The sequence below is a fragment of the Pan troglodytes genome, chromosome 6, assembly GCF_028858775.2.
Source record: "Pan troglodytes isolate AG18354 chromosome 6, NHGRI_mPanTro3-v2.0_pri, whole genome shotgun sequence".
NCBI lineage: Eukaryota > Metazoa > Chordata > Mammalia > Primates > Hominidae > Pan > Pan troglodytes.
The window spans coordinates 38,721,132-38,741,584 of NC_072404.2; the positions used below are offsets into that span (position 1 = coordinate 38,721,132).

Sequence of the window (20,453 nt, forward strand, 5' to 3'; positions counted from 1 at the left end):
GCACCAAACCCGGTGTCTCCAGGGACGGGCGGAGACCAGCGGGTGGGCTTGGGCAGTACGCGCTTTTCTCTTCCGACTTTGGGCCAAAGCCTTGTCCGGAGATCACAGTGTCTCGCTCGGGGACACGCCCTCTCTAGGCCCAGACTTGGTCCCCACTGGAGTTCCCAGCCCCCCTCCCCGCTGCGGCACGCACATTCCCAATGCCGGGCGGGGCAGGGCGCAGCAGGCCCGCCCTCGGCGCGCGGCCAGGCTGGGCTCCTCCCCTGGAGCTGCGGCCGGGAGGGCGGGCGGCCGGGGAGAGGGGGTGGCGGATGCAGCCCGGGTAGGGCCAGGAGACCGGTCCACGTTTGCAAACGCAGCCGCACGCCCAGGCCGACCCGCGCCACTCTTCTCGCCGCCCCGATGGCGTTCCGGGGCTGGAGGCCCCCGCCGCCACCGCTGCTCCTGCTGCTGCTCTGGGTGACCGGGCAGGCAGCGCCCGTGGCGGGCCTGGGCTCCGACGCGGAGCTGCAGATCGAGCGGCGCTTCGTGCCCGACGAGTGCCCGCGCACCGTGCGCAGCGGCGACTTCGTGCGCTACCACTACGTGGGGACGTTCCCCGACGGCCAGAAGTTCGACTCCAGGTACCGCGCCCTTGGCGCCCGGCGCGGCCTCAGCGGATGCGCGTCCCTCTCTCCGGACAGGCCTTTCCCTCCTGCCGGACCTCCCCTAGCTCCGCCCCGTGCAGGCGCGCTCCTCCCTTCTTCCGCTGCCCAGATCCTCTAGGACCCCAGACCCTCCGCCGCGGGTGAGCCTCCCGGCCCTCACGTGCCCTAGGCTGCCAGCCGGGGACTGGACCCTTGGAGGACCTTGAGCAGCGGGGTTGGGGCAGACCACGTCCTCCCTTTCCTCCCAGCGCATGGACACACGTAAAATCAGTGTAAAATAATCAGTGTAAGTGGAGGCCACGTTGCACAACTGGACCCCCAAGAGTGGATGTTCGTGCCTGCCTCTCTTCTCCCTTTCCTGTTCCTTCCCTCCGCTCCCTTGGGAATCTAGTCAGATGGTGCTTCTCACACAGAACAATGATGAAGAGGCTAGCAGCCCCAAACATACAATGAGCTGTTAACAATGTGTAGGTGTAGTTCTAAGTACTTTCCATATTGTAGTGAACTCATTTAATTGTACAGCAGTCTTGTGAGGTAGGTACTATCACTACCCTCATTTTATCAGTAAGGTAACAAGCAACTGCGGCTAAGAAACGTGTTTAAACAATGGAGTCAGATTGTTTAATCCAACTCCAGAGTCTGTGCGCGCAACTACCACTGCCCTTCCTTTCCTGCCATACAAAAACCTCTCTTGGGGCTGGGTGTGGTGGCTCACGCCTGTAGTCCCAGCACTTTGAGAGAACGAGGCGGGAGGATCGCTTGAGCCCAGGAGTTTGGGGCTGCTGTGAGCTATGATCGTGCCACTGCACTGCAGCCTGGGAGACAGAGAGAGATCCCATCACAAAACAAAACACAACACGACACCTCTCGTGGGCAGGAGGTAGTCCAGGACCGTCACTCTGCTTTACACCAGGCCCTATATCAGGCCCAGAACTCCTTCTCTCAGCTCTGCCTCAGGATCACAGCACTGCTCTCCCGTTTCCCTCCAGTTTAGGTTCGGGGTTAACAGGCCTCTCTTCGTCCAGCACCAGGCTACTCCTCGCCAAGGCTTTTGTTACAAACCCTGGTCTGTGCCAGCACTTCCCTTCGCGAACACTAGATCAGGCAGAGAGAGCTATTTGTTGAGCCCCTGCTATGTGCCCCAAGGCCTAGGGTCATTACGAATATTTTGTAGACTCTTGACTTTTTTGAAGTTCCAGACAATGAATATACAAAAGCTGTTCAGCATAGTATGTGGCACTAGCAAGCGCTTAGGAATGGTCATTCTTACTACTATTTTAGTTACTTTAAAAAAAACAACAGGCCGGGCGCGGTGGCTCACGCCTGTAATCCCAGCACTTTGGGAGGCCGAGGCGGGCGGATCACGAGGTCAGGAGATCGAGACCATCCTGGCTAACACGGTGAAACCCGGTCTCTACTAAAAATACAAAAAATTAGCCGGGCGAGGTGGCGGGCGCCTGTAATCCCAACTACGCGGGAGGTTGAGACAGGAGAATGGCGTGAACCTGGGAGGCGGAGCCTGCAGTGAGCCGAGATCGTGCCACTGCACTCCAACCTGGGTGACAGGGAGACTCCGTCTCAAAAAACAAAACAAAACAAAAGAACAAAAAACGAAACAAAAAAACAGCTTTATTGAGATATAATGCCATACAATTTGCCCATTTGGTGTGTACAATTCAGTGTTTTTTAGTATATTCACAGAGTAGTGCAAACATCACAACTAGCTATTTCCAGAACATTTTCATCACCCCCAAAAAAGAAACGCTGGACCCATTATCAGTCACTCCCCAACCCCAGTTAGACTGCCCTCCAGTCCCTTTCAGCCACGAATCCACTTTATGTCTCTATGGATTTGCCTCTTCTGGACATTTTGTATAAATGGAATCATATAATTTGAGATGCTTTGTATAATTGGCTTCTTTCATGGTTCATTTACGGTGTAAGGTATATCAGTACTTCATTCCTTTTTGTGGCTGTATATGTAATATTCCATTGTGTCCGTTCATCAGTTGATGGACATTTGGATTGCTTATACTTTTTGGCTATCATGAATGATGTTATGAACATTCATGTGCAAGGTTTTGTGTGGATGTACCTTTTCCTTTTTTTGGATATATACCTAGGAGTTGGAATTGCTGCGTCCTATGGCACCTATGTTATAAACGTTTTGAAGAATAGCCAACCTGTTTCCCCACAATGGCTGCACCATTTTACATTCCCACCAGCAGTGTATGAAGGTTCATAGTTCTCCACGGTCTCAACAACACTTGTACTTGTCTTTTTTTTTTTTTGAGATGGAATTTCGCTCTTGTCACCCAGGCTGGAGTGCAATGGTGCGATCACAGCTCACTGCAACCTCCCTGCCTCCCGGGTTCAAGCAATTCTCTTACCTCAGCCTCCTGAGTAGCTGGGATTACAGGTGCCTGCCACCACGCCTGGCTAATTTTTGTATTTTTAGTAGAGACGAGGTTTCACCATGTTGGCCAGGCTGGTCTCGAACTCCTGACCTCAGGTGATCTGCCCACCTCGGCCTCCCAAAGTGCTGGGATTACAGGCGTGAGCCATCAAGCCTGGCCTGTGTCTTTGATTATAACCATTTAGTGGGTGTGAAATGATATCTCATTGTGGTTTTGATTTGCATTTCTCTAATGGCTAACGATGTTGAGCATCATGTGCGTATTGATCATTTGTGTATCTTCTTTCATGTGCTTCTTTCATAGGGAAGAATTTCTTGCTTGAGTTGATGGTAATTAATTCCAGTAGAACAAGTTGTCCTACTATCTAGAACATCTCTAGGGCTGGCAGCCACTGTGAGGCACTGTAGGGCAGTTGAAAGAGCATGGAGGATCTACCATCCATTCATCAAACATTTTTCAGCGTCTATCCCTCAAGAGAGAGACTAGTCCTAGTCTAGTATGCTTCTTCCCCATCCCTACCACTTACAGCCTAGGCTATTACAACATAGTGTGATAAGTACAGTAAGACAGTAGCGCACACTCTGTCTCTCATAGAGTTCACACATAGTTCTTACCATGTGCCTTCACATATGTTAACTCATTTAATCTTAGAATAATTTGTTTAACTTCACAAGACAGTGAGGTAGGTACCTCATTACAAATGAAGAAACTGAGGCTCAGAAAGTTCAAATGATTTGCCCAAGGAACAGAACTACTAAGTGGTTGAGTGGAGATTTGAACCCAGGTAGTTCATGGCCATAATCTATGGTCTGTAGTCCACCCATGTATATGACAAAAGAAAGGTAAGTAGCTATGAAAGCACAGAGAAGGTTTAACTATATATTTTTGTGTCTGTGTGTGGGGGAGGTTAGGATGGAATCCTGGGATGGCAGGGATAAGACCCAAGGATGACGAAAATTCCCCGGGGAGGAGCTCAGGGGTGTGTCTGCAGACCCCAAGGTCCAGGCTTGTCTTTTGATAAATATTATTATGTGCCTACCACATACCTTTTTGGGTATACAGAGTTCTAGATGCTCTAGCACAGTAGTGTTTAAACTACATATACTTCTGAATCACGTAGAGAGCTTGTTATACAGTTTCCGATTCAGTAGCTCTGGGATAGGGCCTAGGAATTTGCTTTTCTGACAAGTTCCCAGCTGATGCTACTGGTCTGAGGACCACACTTTGAGAACCATTGCTCTAAAACAGGGGTACTGAAATGGGATATCAATTTACAAAAATAAATAAATAGTAAATAAATAAATAAAACAGGGGTCCCTAACCCCTGAGCCATGGACCTGTTGTGGTCTGTGGCCTGTTAGGAACCGGGCTGCACAGCCGGAGGTGAGCAGCAGGTGAGCAAGCAAAGCTTCATCTGTATTTACAGTGTCTCCGCATTGCTCACATCACTGCTTGAGCTCGGCCTCCTGTCAGATCAGCAGGGGCATTACATTCTCATAGGCACATGAACCCTATTGTGTACTGCACATGGGAGGGATCTAGGTTATGTGCTCCTTATGAGAATCTAATGCGTGATGATCTGTCACTGTCTCCCATTACCCCTAGATGGAACCATCTAGTTGCAGGAAAACAAGCTCAGGGCTCCCACTGATTCTACATTATGGTGAGTTGTATAATTATTTCATTATATATTACGGTGTAATAATAATGGAAATAAAGTGCACAATAAATTTAATGTATCTGAATAATCCCAAAACCATCCCCCCACCCCGGTCATGGAAAAAGTGAATTCCTTTCATGAAACTGGTCCTTGGGGCCAAAAAGGTTGGGGACCACTGCTCTAAAAGAATCACAGACTCGGCCAGGCACGGTGGCTCATGCCTGTAATCCCAGCACTTTGGGAGGCCAAGGCGGGCAGATCACCTGAGGGAGTTGGAGACCAGCCTGACCAACATGGAGAAACCCCGTCTCTACTAAAAATACAAAAAATTAGCCGGGTGTGGTGGCGCATGCCTGTAATCCCAGCTACTCGGGAGGCTGAGGCAGGAGAATCGCTTGAACCTGGGAGGTGGAGGTTGCGGTGAGTCGAGATTGCGCCATTGCACTACAGCCTGGGCAACGAGAGCTAAACTCCGTCTCAAAAACTAACTAACTAAATAAAAGAATCATGAACTCAATAACAGGGGTCAACTTCATTTTGTATATTCATTCATTTATTCATTCTTTTTTTTTTTTGAGACAGCGTCTCACTTTGTTGCCCAGGCTGGTGTGCAGTGATGCAGTCTCACATCACTGCAGCCTCTGCTTCCTGGGTTCAAGCAATTCTTGTGCCTCAGCCCCCTGAGTAGCTAGGATTACAGGTGTGCAACACCACACCTGGCTAATTTTTGTATGTTTAGTAGAGATGGGGTTTCGCCACCTTGGCCAGGCTGGAATTCATTTATTCATCCAACAGATATTTACTGAGTACCAACTCTTGCAGGTGCCAAGGATGTAACAGTGAATAAAACAGAAATCTCTGCCCTCATAGAGCTTACATACTAGTGAGAGGACAGGCATACTCTTAAGTTATATGGTAAAGTAGAAGTTGGTGAGGACTATGGAGAAAAAGCAGTAGGAGTGAGGGGTGGGAGGGTGGAGCGACAGGCCCAGAAAGGTGAGAGGACAGTGGCCACCCAGCTAATATAACTGACCTTCAGATTCTGGACTGGGGAACTCTCATGCCTCACACAAAGCAGCCAGCATGCAGTGAGTGCCTTGTGAGTATTATGCACAGATACCTCTACCCGTTCCAGGGAGGGAAAGATTTCTTCTTGCTGAAGCCATATGAAAGGCTTTGAGGAGGAGCTGATGCTTGAGTTGGGCCTTGAGCATGGATGGGATTTCATTCCTTGAAGCGGGGAGTGTGTTTAAGAGAGTGGATGGGGTGGACCAGAGTCTGGGCCTGAGTAGTGCATGCTCAAGGAACAGTGAGAGGCTCCAATATTTGGGTCAGGAGGCAGGGGACCTGGCACTGGAAGGGTGTGGGAGAACCAGTCCTTGGGAGGCCTGGGTGGCTGAGCTAGGTGTTGTGGACTTTGTTTTTTTTTTTTTTTTTTTTTTTCATCCCATGGATTCAAGTTGCCCTGAATATATGCTTCTGTTCAGAATCTTGTGAAGGGAAGGTTTTTGTTCAGAGGAGTAAGGGGATTGAGGTGCTCAGTGGATGGACTGATAGTGTAAGTAGAAATTCTAGAGATCAGCCTCATTGGGGCTTCATTTTACACAGGGATTCATCCAGCTTCTAACATTCCAGGTACTGGGATACAGCAGAGGATAAAGCTGACAAAAGTCCCTGCCCTCAAGTCAGGGTTGGGGTGAACACAAGCCCGTCCTGCAGACTTAAGCAGAGCGGAGTGGGAATTTATTGGAAGGATCTCCAATTCCTTGTGAGGGTCCAGAATCATGGACTGAGGTGACTTTCTGCCTCTCCCCAAGGGGTTGAAAACGGGGCTTCATTCTCTCCCACTAGAAAAAGAGTGCTCCAATAAGCTCCCCATGCTGCACACATGATCTCTGGGATCCAGCACCAACGCCGACAAACTGGACTTTCTCACTTCTAGGTTTCCAGGAAATAATCTGATGGGTCCTGCTTGGGGCAGGTGTCCACCCTATTGGGTGTTAAGTCACATGGTCCTAACTGGGGGCCCAGGCTCACCCTTTCAGCAGGACTGGTCCACAGGGAAGAGCCAGTAGGCTGGGCAGCAGCCAGGATGCAGTCAGGGGGGCCTGACAGGGGCAGTGGTGTCAGAGCAACTGGCCAGGTCAGGACATGCTAACTTAGGAGTTGTTTAGAGTGTGACTCCACATTGCAGCTCTTTTTATGGAGAAGGAGAGTGCTGAAATGGAGGCTGCTACTGTGCATTAGCCCTGTGCGTTTCTGCTAACTAGGGGAAGATCCTAGCTACTTCTCACTGCGGTCTCCTGAGGCCATTGGCAGCTGGCCAAGCACCCCTGGTGAAGACTTATTAGCGTGGCTTTGAATTTTCATTTGTGGGTCATTGCGAGCAATTACACATTTATATTAACAATTTAATTTGGCTGTATGGTATTTTACTGGGCTAGGCCCTGTGAAAAATGGGAATCATCTATAGGGATCTGACATTTTAATTTGTGCAGTTGCTTAAAAACAAAAATCCATAACAGCAATGGATTTTGCTTTGCTTTGCAAAGTTTTTCATTTAATGATGTTTTAATGGGTCAAAGCCCATCCAAGCCAACAGCTCATGTTTCAGGGTCTGATTCTCTGAGGAGCTATGAATGGAGGCGTTCTCTCTCATTTCTTCTCTGTTCCCGCTTGCTCCCTCTCTCCTCCCTCACCCCCTCTAACCTTCCTCCTCTGCAGTGTTCTCACACTTTCCCGTCTGGGTAGTTTGCCGGTTCATTAACTGCTTTTCTTTTCTCCCTGGCATGTCTCATTAGCTACTGGTAGAGATGGCTGTTTGAGGGAAATAGTCTTAGGCAAAGGGTCCAGAAAGCCCAGAGTCCCCTTTGGGAGTGAATGTGTGGAGAGGGAGGTGGGAGGCAGAAAAGCCAAACTCTGCCTCCCTGCTTTCAAGTCTGCAGTAAGATCAGTCTCAGTGGTGAAACTCAGCCAGCAGAGGGGGTGAGTCTCAGCTGGGAGCTAGGCGGCCAGTGGGGAGGTGAGTTTCAGTCCCATTCGTGAAGGGTGGTGGCAGGACCACAGTCCAAACGTCAAGCAGGACCCCTGTGAGTCAGCCATCTGAGTTGGCCCAAGTGAGACAGGATCAACTTTGAGGCCCCCAAAGGGTAGTTCCCGTGCCCAGTGGACTTGTTCTTCCTTACTTTGCCTCCCTTCTGTTATGGGTTCTCAAAATATGGCAGGTTTTTTTTTTATTTCTTTCTTTTTGAGACAGGGTCTCACTCTGTTTCCCAGGCTGGAGTGCAGTGGTGCTCACTGCAACCTCTGCCTCCTGGGTTCAAGCAATTCTCATGCCTCAGCCACGCGAGTAGCTAGGATCACAGGTGTGTGCTACCACACCTGGCTAATTTTTGTATTTTTGGTAGAGACAAGGTTTTGCCATGTTGCCCAGGCTGGTCTCGAACTCCTGAGCTCAAGTGATCCACCCGCCTGGGCCTCCCAAAGTGCTGGGATTACCGCTTGAGCCACCATGCCCAGCCTGTCATTCGTCCTTTTAAAAGCTCGTTCTTATTGCAGATTTAAACCTACATTTAGAAGCCCCATTCTGCCTTAAGAATATAGCCATGGGGGCCAGGCACGGTGGCTCATGCCTGTGATCCCGGCACTTTGGGAGGCCGAGGCAGGTGGATCATGAGGTCAGGAGTTCAAGTCAGCCTGACCAACATGGTGAAACCCCATCTCTACTAAAATTACAAAAATTAGCTGGGCGTGGTGGCGTGCACCTGTAATCCCAGCTACTCAGGAGGCTGAGACAGGAGAATTGCTTGAACCCGGGAGGTGGAGGTTGCAGTGAACCGAGATTGCACCACTGCACTCCAGCCTGGGCGACAGAGCGAGACTCCATGTCAAAAAAAAAATATATATATATATACATATATATATATGTGTCTGTGTATACATATATATATATGTGTGTGTGTGTGTGTATATATATATGTGTGTGTATATATATATATATATATATAGCTAGCCATGGGGGGCTGGGTGCGGTGGCTCATGCTTCTAATCCCAGCACTTTGGGAGGCCAAGGCAGGTGGATCACCTGAGGTCAGGAGTTGAAGACCAGCCTGGCCAACATGGTGAAACCGAATCTTTACTAAAAATACAAAAATTAGCTGGGCGTGGTAGCGTGTGCCTGTAATCCCAGCTTCTAGGGAGGCTGAGGCAGGAGAATTGCTCAAACATGAGAGGCAGAGGTTGCAGTGAGCCAAGATCGTGCCACTGCACTCCAGCCTTGGTGACAGTGAGACGCCATCTCAAAAAAAAAAAAAAAAAAAAAGAATATAGCCATGAGGATAGTTATTTATCTCAAGTAATGTGTTGCCAATATAATGTGAGCTTTTGTGTAGGCAGTTTAGTGTGTTGACTATGATGTCTCTTGTCTTAGTGGTCCTTGGGTTAATAATTTTAAAGAGCATCATCAGAGGGTGCTACAGACAACTTTCCCATCACCCCCCTGGGGCAGTGATGGAAGGGGACAAAAACAAGCTGGTGGAGAGGAAAGGAGGGTGTTGGATGTGCTAGGTGGTTTCCATTTGCCTTTCTAGGTCCACCCTTCACCTGTTCCATTTGCTTTTTGCTCTGGGAGGCTGACATGTATGGACTACATGTGCATAGTATGGGTTGCATTAATGACCCTTTGTCTTCTGGCTTTGGTTGGGTTCAGCCATTGGGACATTGTGATAAGCCATTCCTGCATCACTGGAAAGAAATACCCAAGGCTGGGTAATTTATAAGAAAAGAGGTTTAATTGGCTCACAGTTCTGCAGGCTGTACAGGAAGCATTGCATGCTGTCGTCAGCTTCTGGTGAGGACCTCAGGAGATTTATAGTCATGGTGGAAGGGAAAAGGGGAGCAGACATCTCACATGGCAAGAGCAGGAGCAAGAGAGAGAGGGTGGGAGGTGCCACACACTTTTAAACAAGCAGATCTCTGAACTCATTCATCACCGAGGGGATGGCGCTAAGCCCTGCCACCAGGCCCCACCTCCAATACTGGGGATTACATATCAACATGAGATTTGGCATGGACACAGATCCAAACCCTATCAGGCATCAGATGTTCAAAGCGAGGGAAGAGAGTGAGGTGAAGGTATGTATTCCTCTGGCTTCCTGTCTGTAGGGTCACCGTGGATTGTGGCTCTAAACTAAAGGGCCCAGTTCCTGTCAGGTAGCCCCTAGCTGCCCTCTCTGTCTCTGTCATTCAAGCTCAGGTGTGATAGCAGCATTCCCCACCCAGCCACAGAGGTACTATCCCTTGTGTTTTGCTGTGTTCTGTACACACCTTTGCACACACCCACTTTGTTATTACTTTAAAAAAACCATCAAATTTACCATTGTAACTGTTTTGAACTGTGTAATAGTGTTAGCTATATTCACACTGTTGTGCAATATATCTCTAGAATTTTTCCATCTTGCAAAATTGAAACTTTGTGCCCACTGAACAACTTCTCTGCATTTTTCCCTCTTCCTTGTCCGCTGATAACAACATTCCACTTTCTGTTTCTATGAGTTTAACTACTTTAGATACCTCATATAATTCGTGGAATCATGCAGTATTTGTCTTTCTGTGACTGGCTTATTTCACTTTACGTAATGTCCTCAAGGTTCATCCATATTGTAGCATGTGATAGGATTTCCTTCCTTTTTAAGGCAGAATAATATTTCATTGTGTGTGTATACCACATATTTTTTATCCATTTATTTGTCTATGGACATTTAGATTGCTTCTAGCTTTTGGCTATTGTAAATCGTGCTGAGTTGAACATGTGTGTGCAAATATCTGAGTTGTTGTTGTTTTGTTTTTGTTTTACTTTAGACAGAGTGGTTTTTTTGTTTTGTTTTGTTTTTTGAGAGAGAGTTTCGCTCTTATTGCCTGGGCTGGAGTACAGTAGTGCGATCTCAGCTCATCGCAACCTCCGCCTCCCAGGTTCAAGTGATTCTCCTGCCTCAGCCTCCTGAGTAGCTGGGATTACAGGCACCCAGCACTATGCCCAGCTGATTTTTGTATTTTTAGTAGAGACAGGGTTTCTCCATGTTGGTCAGGCTGGTTTCTAACTCCCGACCTCAGGTGATCTGCCCACCTCAGCCTCCCAAAGTGTTGGGATTACAGGCGTGAGCCACCGCGCCCAGCTTAGACAGAGTCTTTTGTTCTGTTGCCCAGGGTCGAGTGCAGTGGCATGATCACAGCTTACTGCAGCCTTGACCTCCTGAGCTCAAGTGATCCTCTCACTTCAACCTCCCAAGTACCTGGGACTACAGTACCTTTGCACCACCACACATGGCTAATTTTTGTGTTTTTGTAAAGATGGTGTTTCACCAGGTTGCCTAGGCTGGTCTTGAACTCTTGGGCTCAAGCTTCAACCTTGGATTACAGGCATGAGCCACTGCGTCCGGCCTGATTCTGTTTTCAGTTCTTTTGGGTATACACCAAGAGATAGGATTGCTAGATCATACAGTACTTCTATTTTTAATTTTTTGAGGAGCCTACAGACCATTTTCTAGAGCAAGTACATTTTGCATTCCCATCAAAGTGCACAAAGATTCCAATTTCTCCATATCCTCTCCATCACTTTTTATTTTCCAGTTTTTCGATAGTGGCCATTCTAACAAGTGTGTGTGAGGTAATATTGCATTGTGGTTTTCTTTTTCTTTCTTTTTTTTTTTTTGAGACAGAGTTTCACTTTTGTCGCCCAGGCAGGAGTGCAATGGTGTGATCTTAGCTCACTGCAACCTCTGCCTCCTAGGTTCAAGCAATTCTTCTGCCTCAGTCCCCTGAGTAGCTGGGACTACAGGCATATGCCACCATGCCTGGCTAATTTTTGTATTTTTAGTAGAGACGGGGTTTTGCCTCAGCCCCCTGAGTAGCTGGGATTACAGGCATATGCCACCATGCCTGGCTAATTTTTGTATTTTTAGTAGAGACGGGGTTTTGCCATGTTGGCCAGGCTGGTGTTGAACTCCTGACCTCAGTTGATCTGCCCACCTCAGCCTCCCAAAGTGCTGGGATTACAGGCATGAGCCACCATGCCTGGCCTGCATTGTGGTTTTTGATTTGCATTTCTCTGCTGTTTAGTGATGTGGAGCATCTTTTCATTCGCTTGTTGGCCATTTGTATATCTTTTTTGGAGAAATATTCATTCAATCCCTTTGCTCATTTTAAAATTGGATTATTTTGTGGTCGTTGAGTTTTAGGAGTTCTTTATATATTCTAGATATTAATCCCTTATCATATATGAGGTTTGCAAACATTTTCTCCCATTTTTTAGGTTGCCTTTTTACTCTGTTGATTGTTTTCTTTGCTGTTCAGAGTTTTAAAGTTTGACAAAGTCCTCTTTGTCTGTTTTTGTTTTTGTTACCTGTGCTTTTGGTGTCATATCCAATCCAATGTCATGATGCTTTTCCCTTGTGTTTTTTTTCCTAGTTTTATAGTTTTGGATCTTATATTTATGCATTTAATCCATTTTGAATTGATTGTTTCCTATGGTATAAAGTAAGAATCTCCAACTTTATTCTTTTGCATGTGGAGATCCAATTTTCCCAGCACCGTTTATTGAAGAGACCATCCTTACCCACTGTGTAGCCTTAGCCCTTGTCAAAGATCATTTGACCATATAGGCAAAAGTTTATTTCTGGGCTAATTTGATCTATTGGTCTATGTGTCTGTATTTGGGTCAGTACCATGCTGCCTTGATTATGATAGCTTCATAGTATGTTTCAAAATCAGGAAGTGTGAGGCCTCCAGTTTTGTTCTTCTTTCTCAGGATTGTTTTGGATCTTTAGAGTCCTTCAAGATTCCAAGGCCAGGCACCGTGGCTCACACCTGTAATCCCAGCACTTTGGGAGGCCGAGGCAGTCTGATCACTTGAGGTCAGGAGTTCAAGACCAGCCTGGCCAACATGGTGAAGCCCTGTCTCTACTAAAAATACAAAAATTAGCCAGGCATGGTGGTGGGCCCCTGTAATCCCAGCTACTCAGGAGGCTGAGGCAGAATTGCTTGAACCCGGGAGGCAGAAGTTGCAGTGAGCCGAGATTGCACCACTGCACTCTAGCCTGGGCGACAGAGTGAGACTCTATCTCAAAAAAAAATATTCTGTATGAATTTTAGTTTAGTTTTTTTTTTTCTATTTCTGCAAAAAATGCCATCAGGATTTTGGTAGGAATTGCATTGAATCAATAGATTGCTTTGGTTAGTGTGGACATCTTAGCCATATTAAGTCTTCCCATCCATGAACGAGAAATGTCTTTCCATTTATTTGTGTCCTCTTTAATTTCTTTCTTTCTTTCTTTTATTAGAGACAGAGTCTCGCTCTGTCACCCAGACTGGAGTGAAGTGGTGCAATTTCGGCTCACCACAATCTCCACCTCCCAAGTTCAAGCGATTCTCCTGTCTCAGCCTCCCGAGTAGCTGGTATTACAGGCATATGCCACCATGCCTGTCTAATTTTTGTATTTTTAGTAGAGACAGGTTTCACCATGTTGGCCAGGCTGGTCTCATACTCCTGACTTCAGGTGATCCGCCCACCTTGGCCTCCCAAAGTGCAGGGATTACATGCATGAGCCACTGCACCTGGCCCTCTTTAATTTCTTTCAGCAATGTTTTTCTAGTTTCCATTGTAGTCTTTTGCCTCCTTGGTTAGGTTTAATCCTAAGTATTTCATTCTTCTTGATGCTATTGTAAATAGAATTATTTTGTTCATTTCCTTTTTTAAGATTGTTCATTATTAGTGTATAGAAATGCAACTGATTTTGGGGTGTTGATTTTGTATCCTGCAACTTTGCCAAATTTGTTTATTAGTTGTTTTTTTTTCCCCCACAGAACCATCAAGTCCAATGTTTATTAGTTTTAACAGCTTTTTTTATGGACTCTTATAGGGTTTTCTATATATAAAGTTATTTCGTCAGTTAAAAGAGATATTTTTACTTCTTCCTTTCCAATTTCTGTGCCATGTATTTCTTTTTCTTGCTTAATTGCTCTAGCTAGGAGTTCCAGGACCATGCTGAATAGAAGTGTTGAAACCAAGCATCTTTTCCTTGTTCCCAATCACAGGGGAACACCTTTCAGTTTTTCACCATTGATTATGATCTCAGCTGTGCACAACCCCATTATTAAACTTTCCTGGAACAGCTTCTTTTGGGTGTGTCATCTGTTTCCTGCAGGCCCCTGAATGAGATGCCTGTAAAAGGTGTAAATAAGCCAGATCCCAGGACAGGTTGTATAAATGCTTACTCCAGAGTGTGCAGAAGTAATTTTCATGACCAGTTCTGGGCTTGATGCTGCCCATGAGTTTGTGCCAGTTGTGCTGATCAGAATAAATTTGTTCAGAACAACTTTATTTTTCCAGATGGTCAGAATTTTAAGCAGTAGATAAGACTGGTCTTGCATTGTTAGCCTCTTCTATAAATGTATACATTATTAATGTATAAATGTATACATTTTCTTTCAGAAAGGTTTTTTGGTTTTTAGCACTTTGGTGCTTAATTGTTCACAGTGCTTAGGCAACATCAAATGAAGAAGTTAATACTGTGAGGCAACAACTGCTTCTTTCTTCCTTTCTTCCTTTCTTTCTTCCTTTCTTCCTTTCTTTCTTTCCTTTCTTTCTTTCCAGGATCTCACTCTGTCACCCAGGATGGAGTGCCGGGGTATGATCTTGGCTCACTGCAGCCTCTGCCTCCCAGGTTCAAGCGATTCTCCCACCTCAGTCTCCCAAGTAGCTGGGACCACATGCACATACCGCCATGCTCAGCTAGTTTTTTGTATTTTTAGTAGAGATGGGATTTCACAATGTTGCCCAAGCTGGGCAACAACTGTTTCTATACACCTCTAGGGAGGCCCTGACCCTGGAGTGTGAGATTGAGATGGTCCTAGATTCTTGCTTTTTTCCCTCCTCATGTTTAATTTCATGAGCTTGGGAAATTTTGTAATCTCCAAAGAGCCTGAGTATCATAGCACCCACCTTAAAGTATTGTATGAGGATTAAATGGTGTAGTATATATTGAAGAGCTTAGTTTGCTACTGTGCCCAACAAATAATAGATACTCTGTAAATAGTAGTTAGTATTAAAAAGTTTTGTTAAATTTAGGAAGTATATTCTGGTTCTGTGAATGAAAAAAATATTTTTAAAGTAGTTTCTTGCCGGTGCATTGTTGCTGCTTGCCTGTGTTCTGTGCTTGGGAGTCTTTGAAGTCTTGCTTTCTGGCCCATTATTATAATAAATCTGCCAGTTTGATGATAGCTTAGTGGCAGGGCGAGTCCCCAGCCAAGTGTAATTCAAGAGCAGGCATTCCAGGGGGTGGGGATTGGGGCCCCGGAGGTAGAGGGTGGAGGTGTAAAGCTGACTTGGGCACACAACTGGCCATGTGCTTTTGTCCTCTGGCTTGTTGGCCTGTACTTGAAATCTTGCTTTCTGTTCACTGACCTTGAAGAAAGGAAACTTATTAAAATAGGCTGTAAAACTAGGAGGAGAAAGAGAAGAGGGCCAGGTCTCAGGAAGCTGCCCTGAGGGGAGTGGTGAGGTGGACTCTGTTGCTCGCCCAAACTGTTCATTAGGGAAAAAGAGGAAAAAGTGAAAGCATGTTGCAAAATGAAGGGTGACGCGTTCTCATGAAGTAAATCCCAGCGCTCTTAACATTTTATTACACAATTAATTACATGATCATTTTGAAAAGTAAGATAATTAAAGAGAAAACAAATTCAGTCACCTGAAGTCCTCTACCTGTAGATGATAGATAATATTTCATGTATTGCCTTGTGGATTTTTTCATATGCATCTATATATGTAAGTTGAAAATGGAGTGATTTTATACTGTGTTAACCTGTTCCCCCGCCACCCTTTTTGAGACAAAGTTTCACTCTGTCACCCAGGCTGGATGACAGTGCAGTGGCACCATCTCAGCTCACTGCAACCTTCACCTCCCAGGTTCAAGCAATGCTTGTACCTCAGGCTCCCAAGTAGCTGGGACTACGGGTGCACACCACCACGCCTGGCTAATTTTGTATTTTTAGTAGAGATGGGGTTTCACCATGTTGGCCAGGCTGGTCTCGAACTCCTGATCTCAAGTGATCCACCGTCCTTGGCCTCCCAAAGTGCTGAGATTACAGGCATGAGCCACCACGCCTGGCATTGTAACCTACCCTTTACTCTTATTGTATATATCCCTCTGTGTCAGTGAGTAAAAATCTGTTATTATAAAATGCCATACAGCATTTTATTTTATGTCTTCTGAAACCCTGTGGGTCTCTATCAGTATATAAGGTACTTGTAGGCAAAGTCCATGCCTTGTACTTTATATCCCCCAAAGCACCTGGCACACTCCCCTAATAGGCAAACCCGTATTGATTGCTAAATTTGACATTGAAGAAGATAAAGGTGTGAGTCACAGCCATGATTTCCTTATTTATCTTTTGATCTAAGGCTGTTGCCTATCAGCCTTTAAAACACGTGTATTAGTGATCCTAAGACTACATCATACTTTCTATTACCTGTGATAATTATAGCAATATTGGCATAACACTTAGGTTTTCAGAGCATTTTTCATGTTGTTACACAGATCCTGGGGAGGCTGTTATTATTTCTTGCATTTTGCAGTGGAGGAAACTGAGGTTAAGAGAGTTTATGTTTTATGCTGTTATCATGCTGCCTCTGTGTTTAACTTAGCTGGATGACTTTAAAAAAAAATCAAGTGTGTGTGTGTGTGTGTGTGTGTGTTAACTTTGGCCATTAGTACCTATGATGTTGCTTTTAGGTACCAATCATATAGAAAATGAAATGAAGTGTTTTTTTGTTTTGTTTTGTTTTGTTTTGTTTTGTTTTTGACACAGAGTCTTGCTCTGTCACCTAGGCTGGAGTGCAGTGGCGCTATGTTGGCTCACTGCAATCTCTGCCTCCCAGGTTCAAGCAATTCTCCTGCCTCAGCCTCCCGAGTTGCTGGGACTACAGGCGTGTGCCACCACGCCTGGCTAATTTTTTGTATTTTTAGTAGAGATGGGGTTTCACCGTGTTGGCCAGGCTGGTTTCAAACTGCTGACCTCAGGTGATCCACTCTCCTTGGCCTCCCAAAGTGTTGGGATTACAGGCGTGAGCCATTGCACCTGGCTGTAAAGTCTTTTTTTTAAATTTAATTTAATTTTATTTTTTGAGACTCTGTCGCCCAGGCTGGAGTGCAGTGGTGCAATCATAGCTCACTGCAGCCTCAAACTCTTGGGCTCAAGCGATCCTCCTACCTCAGCTTCCAAAGTAGCTGGGACTATAGGCATGCACCACCACACCTGGCTAATTATATGTATTTATTTATTTAGTGGGGGGGGGGCCTCACTTTGTTGCCCCGGCTGGTCTCGAACTCCTAACTTCAACTTAACTCCTCTTGCCTTGGCCTTCCAAAGCCCTGGCATGACCACAGCCAACTCTTTCTTTTTTTTGTGTGTGAAAGAATAGGTAACTATTTTGCAAAATCAGTTTAACACTTTTTTTTTTTCCTGGAGAGAGTTATGCTGATTCTTATTGAACTAGATTTGCTGGCAATATTCAAGGTAGTCTAAAATTTCCAACCCTACAAGTACTGTCCAGTGGAGATGTTCCTGTATCAGTAACTCCTAGGCAGGGTTTTTGCTTTGCTATGGCCCCATTACATCTATGGGCACATTTTTACAGGTTGGTTTTTTACTGAGGAAGGGACTATTTATACTTTTCTTTCTCTTTCCCTACCCTTTGGGCCTTCAGCTATGACAGAGACTCCACTTTCAACGTGTTTGTGGGAAAAGGACAGCTGATCACAGGGATGGACCAGGCTCTTGTTGGGATGTGCGTAAACGAGAGACGTTTCGTGAAGATTCCCCCAAAGCTTGCCTACGGAAGTGAAGGAGTTTGTAAGCTTTTCTTCCTCGTTTATAAACACGTCAGCAGAAACAATGAGAACACTTTTAGGATGTTAAGTCAAACAGACTGGAGAATCTTGGAAGCTTTAGATTGGGGGGAAATGAAAAGCAGTGAACTCATACACAGCTAAAATTTCCATCTTAGGTTTATTTCTTCTAGATGTGAAAGAAAGTGTCATTAACACAGATGTATTGAATGATACCCTCAATGAGAAGAAGACTGTTTTTTCTCTTTTCTTTCAATTTCATTTGGAGGAAAGAGGGAGGAAGAATGGGTCATTTTGGGATTGTATAGCGGTGACTGCTTGAACCCTTTTGGCCCACATTCACCTTGGGAGCATCCTAGGTGTTTATTTATCTGGCCTGAAAGGCAGCAACTGTGAACTCAGTGTGTAATCTTTAATTTCTAGCTGGTGTGATCCCCCCCAATTCAGTGCTTCATTTTGATGTACTTCTGATGGATATTTGGAATTCTGAAGACCAGGTTCAGATTCACACCTATTTCAAGCCCCCGAGTTGCCCTCGGACCATCCAGGTGTCTGATTTTGTGAGGTACCACTACAACGGGACGTTCCTGGACGGAACTCTGTTTGATTCGAGGTAAGTCCTGTCGTTCATGGCAGTATCAGTGAAATGTCCCATGCATAGTTCTTTCCTTCTGTCTTACTTGCTTTTTATGCTGATGGGGATAGCAGAATAAAGACTCTTCTCAACTGTAATCAGTACTGAACTCATCTACTTAAGACTTTTGGTCAGTGTTGCATCTTCTCTGGTGCCAGAGTCAAAATTTTAATACATCTTAGAAACATTGAAGAGCAGTGTTTATCTAACTTAACAGTATTTTGAGATCTCATCATTAAGTGAAAGGTTCTATTTCTTTTTTTTTGAGATGGATTCTCGCCCTGTCACCCAGGCTGGAGTACAGTGGCACGATCTTGGCTCACTGCAACCTCTGCCTCCTGGGTTCAAGCGATTCTCCTGCCTCAGCCTACCAAGGAGCTGGGACTACAGGCGCATGCCACCACGCCAAGCTAATTTTTTGTATTTTTAGTAGAGATGGGGTTTCAACGTATTAGCCAGGGTGTTCTCGATCTCCTGACCTCATGATCTGCCTGCCTTGGCCTCCCAAAGTGCTGGGATTACAGGCGTGAGCCACTGCACCCGGCCGTGTAAGTCTCTATTTCTAAGGAGGCTTATGCACGTTTTGGTTCCTTTTTATAGTTTTCCCATGGAAGCAAGAGGGAAAAGATGAATGTATGTGAAGCTATGGAGAGGCATGGGGCTACACGGGAGATCAGGGAACCCTTCGCAATTTCTTCTCATTAGAGTGTGTTTGATTAGTGGAATGGCTGGCCTGTTTTTGTCTATCACTAGTATAAATGCATGCTTTTTATTTCTTTCTAAACTTGAGGACATCTGCCCTGTGTTTGGGGGCAAAGATCCATAAATGTCTATCTCTAGGATGGGTATGGGATCATTGTTTAGCTGATATTTGGGTAAGAAAAACCGTACGGAGAGATGAGTTGGAAATATCCTCATGGTGTGGAACTTTTTCCCTTTCTCATTACCTTTCAGTCACAATCGCATGAAAACATATGACACGTATGTGGGAATTGGCTGGCTGATTCCTGGAATGGATAAAGGGCTGCTGGGGATGTGTGTGGGTGAGAAGCGCATCATCACCATTCCTCCTTTTCTGGCCTATGGAGAGGATGGAGATGGTAAGTCCTTCTCCTTCTTGGAGCCACTCTCTCCTACCCTTATTTTTATTGCAGTGGTTAATTCAGTTGTCACCACATGAAACCCACTAGACCTTTCGGTCTAGACCTACGCTGGCCAATATGGTAACCACTAGCTACATGTGGCTATTAATTAGCTAAAATTTAAAATTCAGTTCCTTGGTCACACTGCTACATTTTAGGTACCCAATAGCCTCACGTTGCTGAGGACCACCATAGTGGACAGTGCAGATACAGACCCAGATCATTTCCATCACTCAGAAAGTTCTATTTGACAGTGCTAGTCTGGATTGTCTGCTGTCTGATGATTGAGTTGCAGAAATTTCCACTTACTTATAGTCATTGGCATTCATAAGTAACCCCCTCTGCCCCTGTTGTACCCGCCATGGCCTTGGCCACCAACCTCTCTGGCTTTAACATTTGTGAAATGAGACTTGAATTAGACACTATAAAAGTTGCAGATATCCAGGTAGAAATTTAGCCATACAATGTCAGAATTGCCAGATTTTCCCGTTTGCACCTCTACAATGAGTTTTACCTATGGCATTAACTCCATATGGACAAAAGCAAAGTGTAATGTTAGAAAACACATTAATTACAACTAGTGTCCTGTTTGTAGTTTTACTGTGAAGGAAAACACATAATATTGACTGATAAATGGAATGTCTCAGGTACTCATGTTTGAATTTCAGGTGCGTTTAGTCATATTGACATGCTGGCACAACATAGAGACCTGTAGGCATTTAAACAGCAGATGGATACAGTGATGTGTTGATTCATAATGGGGATATGTTCTGAGAAAGGCATCATTAGGCAATTGCATTGTTGTGCAAATGCCATAGAGTGCACTTACACAATCCTAGGTGCTACAGCCTGCTGCACACTTAGGCTGTGTGGTGTAACCTGTTTCCTGTAGGCTGCAAACCTGCACAGCATCTGTACTGAATCCTGTGAGCTACTGTAACACAATGGTAAGAATTTGTGTATCTAAACATAGAAAAGGTACAGTAAAGACATGATATGATAATCTCATGGGACCACTCTCATATATGTGGTCTGTTGTTGACCAAAACTT

At 45.5% G+C, this 20,453-nt stretch overlaps 1 protein-coding gene across 1 annotated transcript in view; it reads left to right on the top strand.

Moving 5' to 3' along the window:
• The first annotated feature begins 257 nt into the window (after positions 1 to 257).
• The window catches only part of FKBP9 (FKBP prolyl isomerase 9), a 49,304-nt gene continuing 29,108 nt past the window's right edge, over positions 258 to 20,453 (top strand). Inside the window, exons 1-4 of the mRNA XM_009452879.3 lie at positions 258 to 623; positions 17,485 to 17,630; positions 18,050 to 18,239; positions 19,215 to 19,360. Coding sequence (XP_009451154.1) covers positions 403 to 623; positions 17,485 to 17,630; positions 18,050 to 18,239; positions 19,215 to 19,360 — 703 coding nt within the window. The 5' untranslated portion in view covers positions 258 to 402. The remainder of the gene's footprint in view (positions 624 to 17,484; positions 17,631 to 18,049; positions 18,240 to 19,214; positions 19,361 to 20,453) is intronic.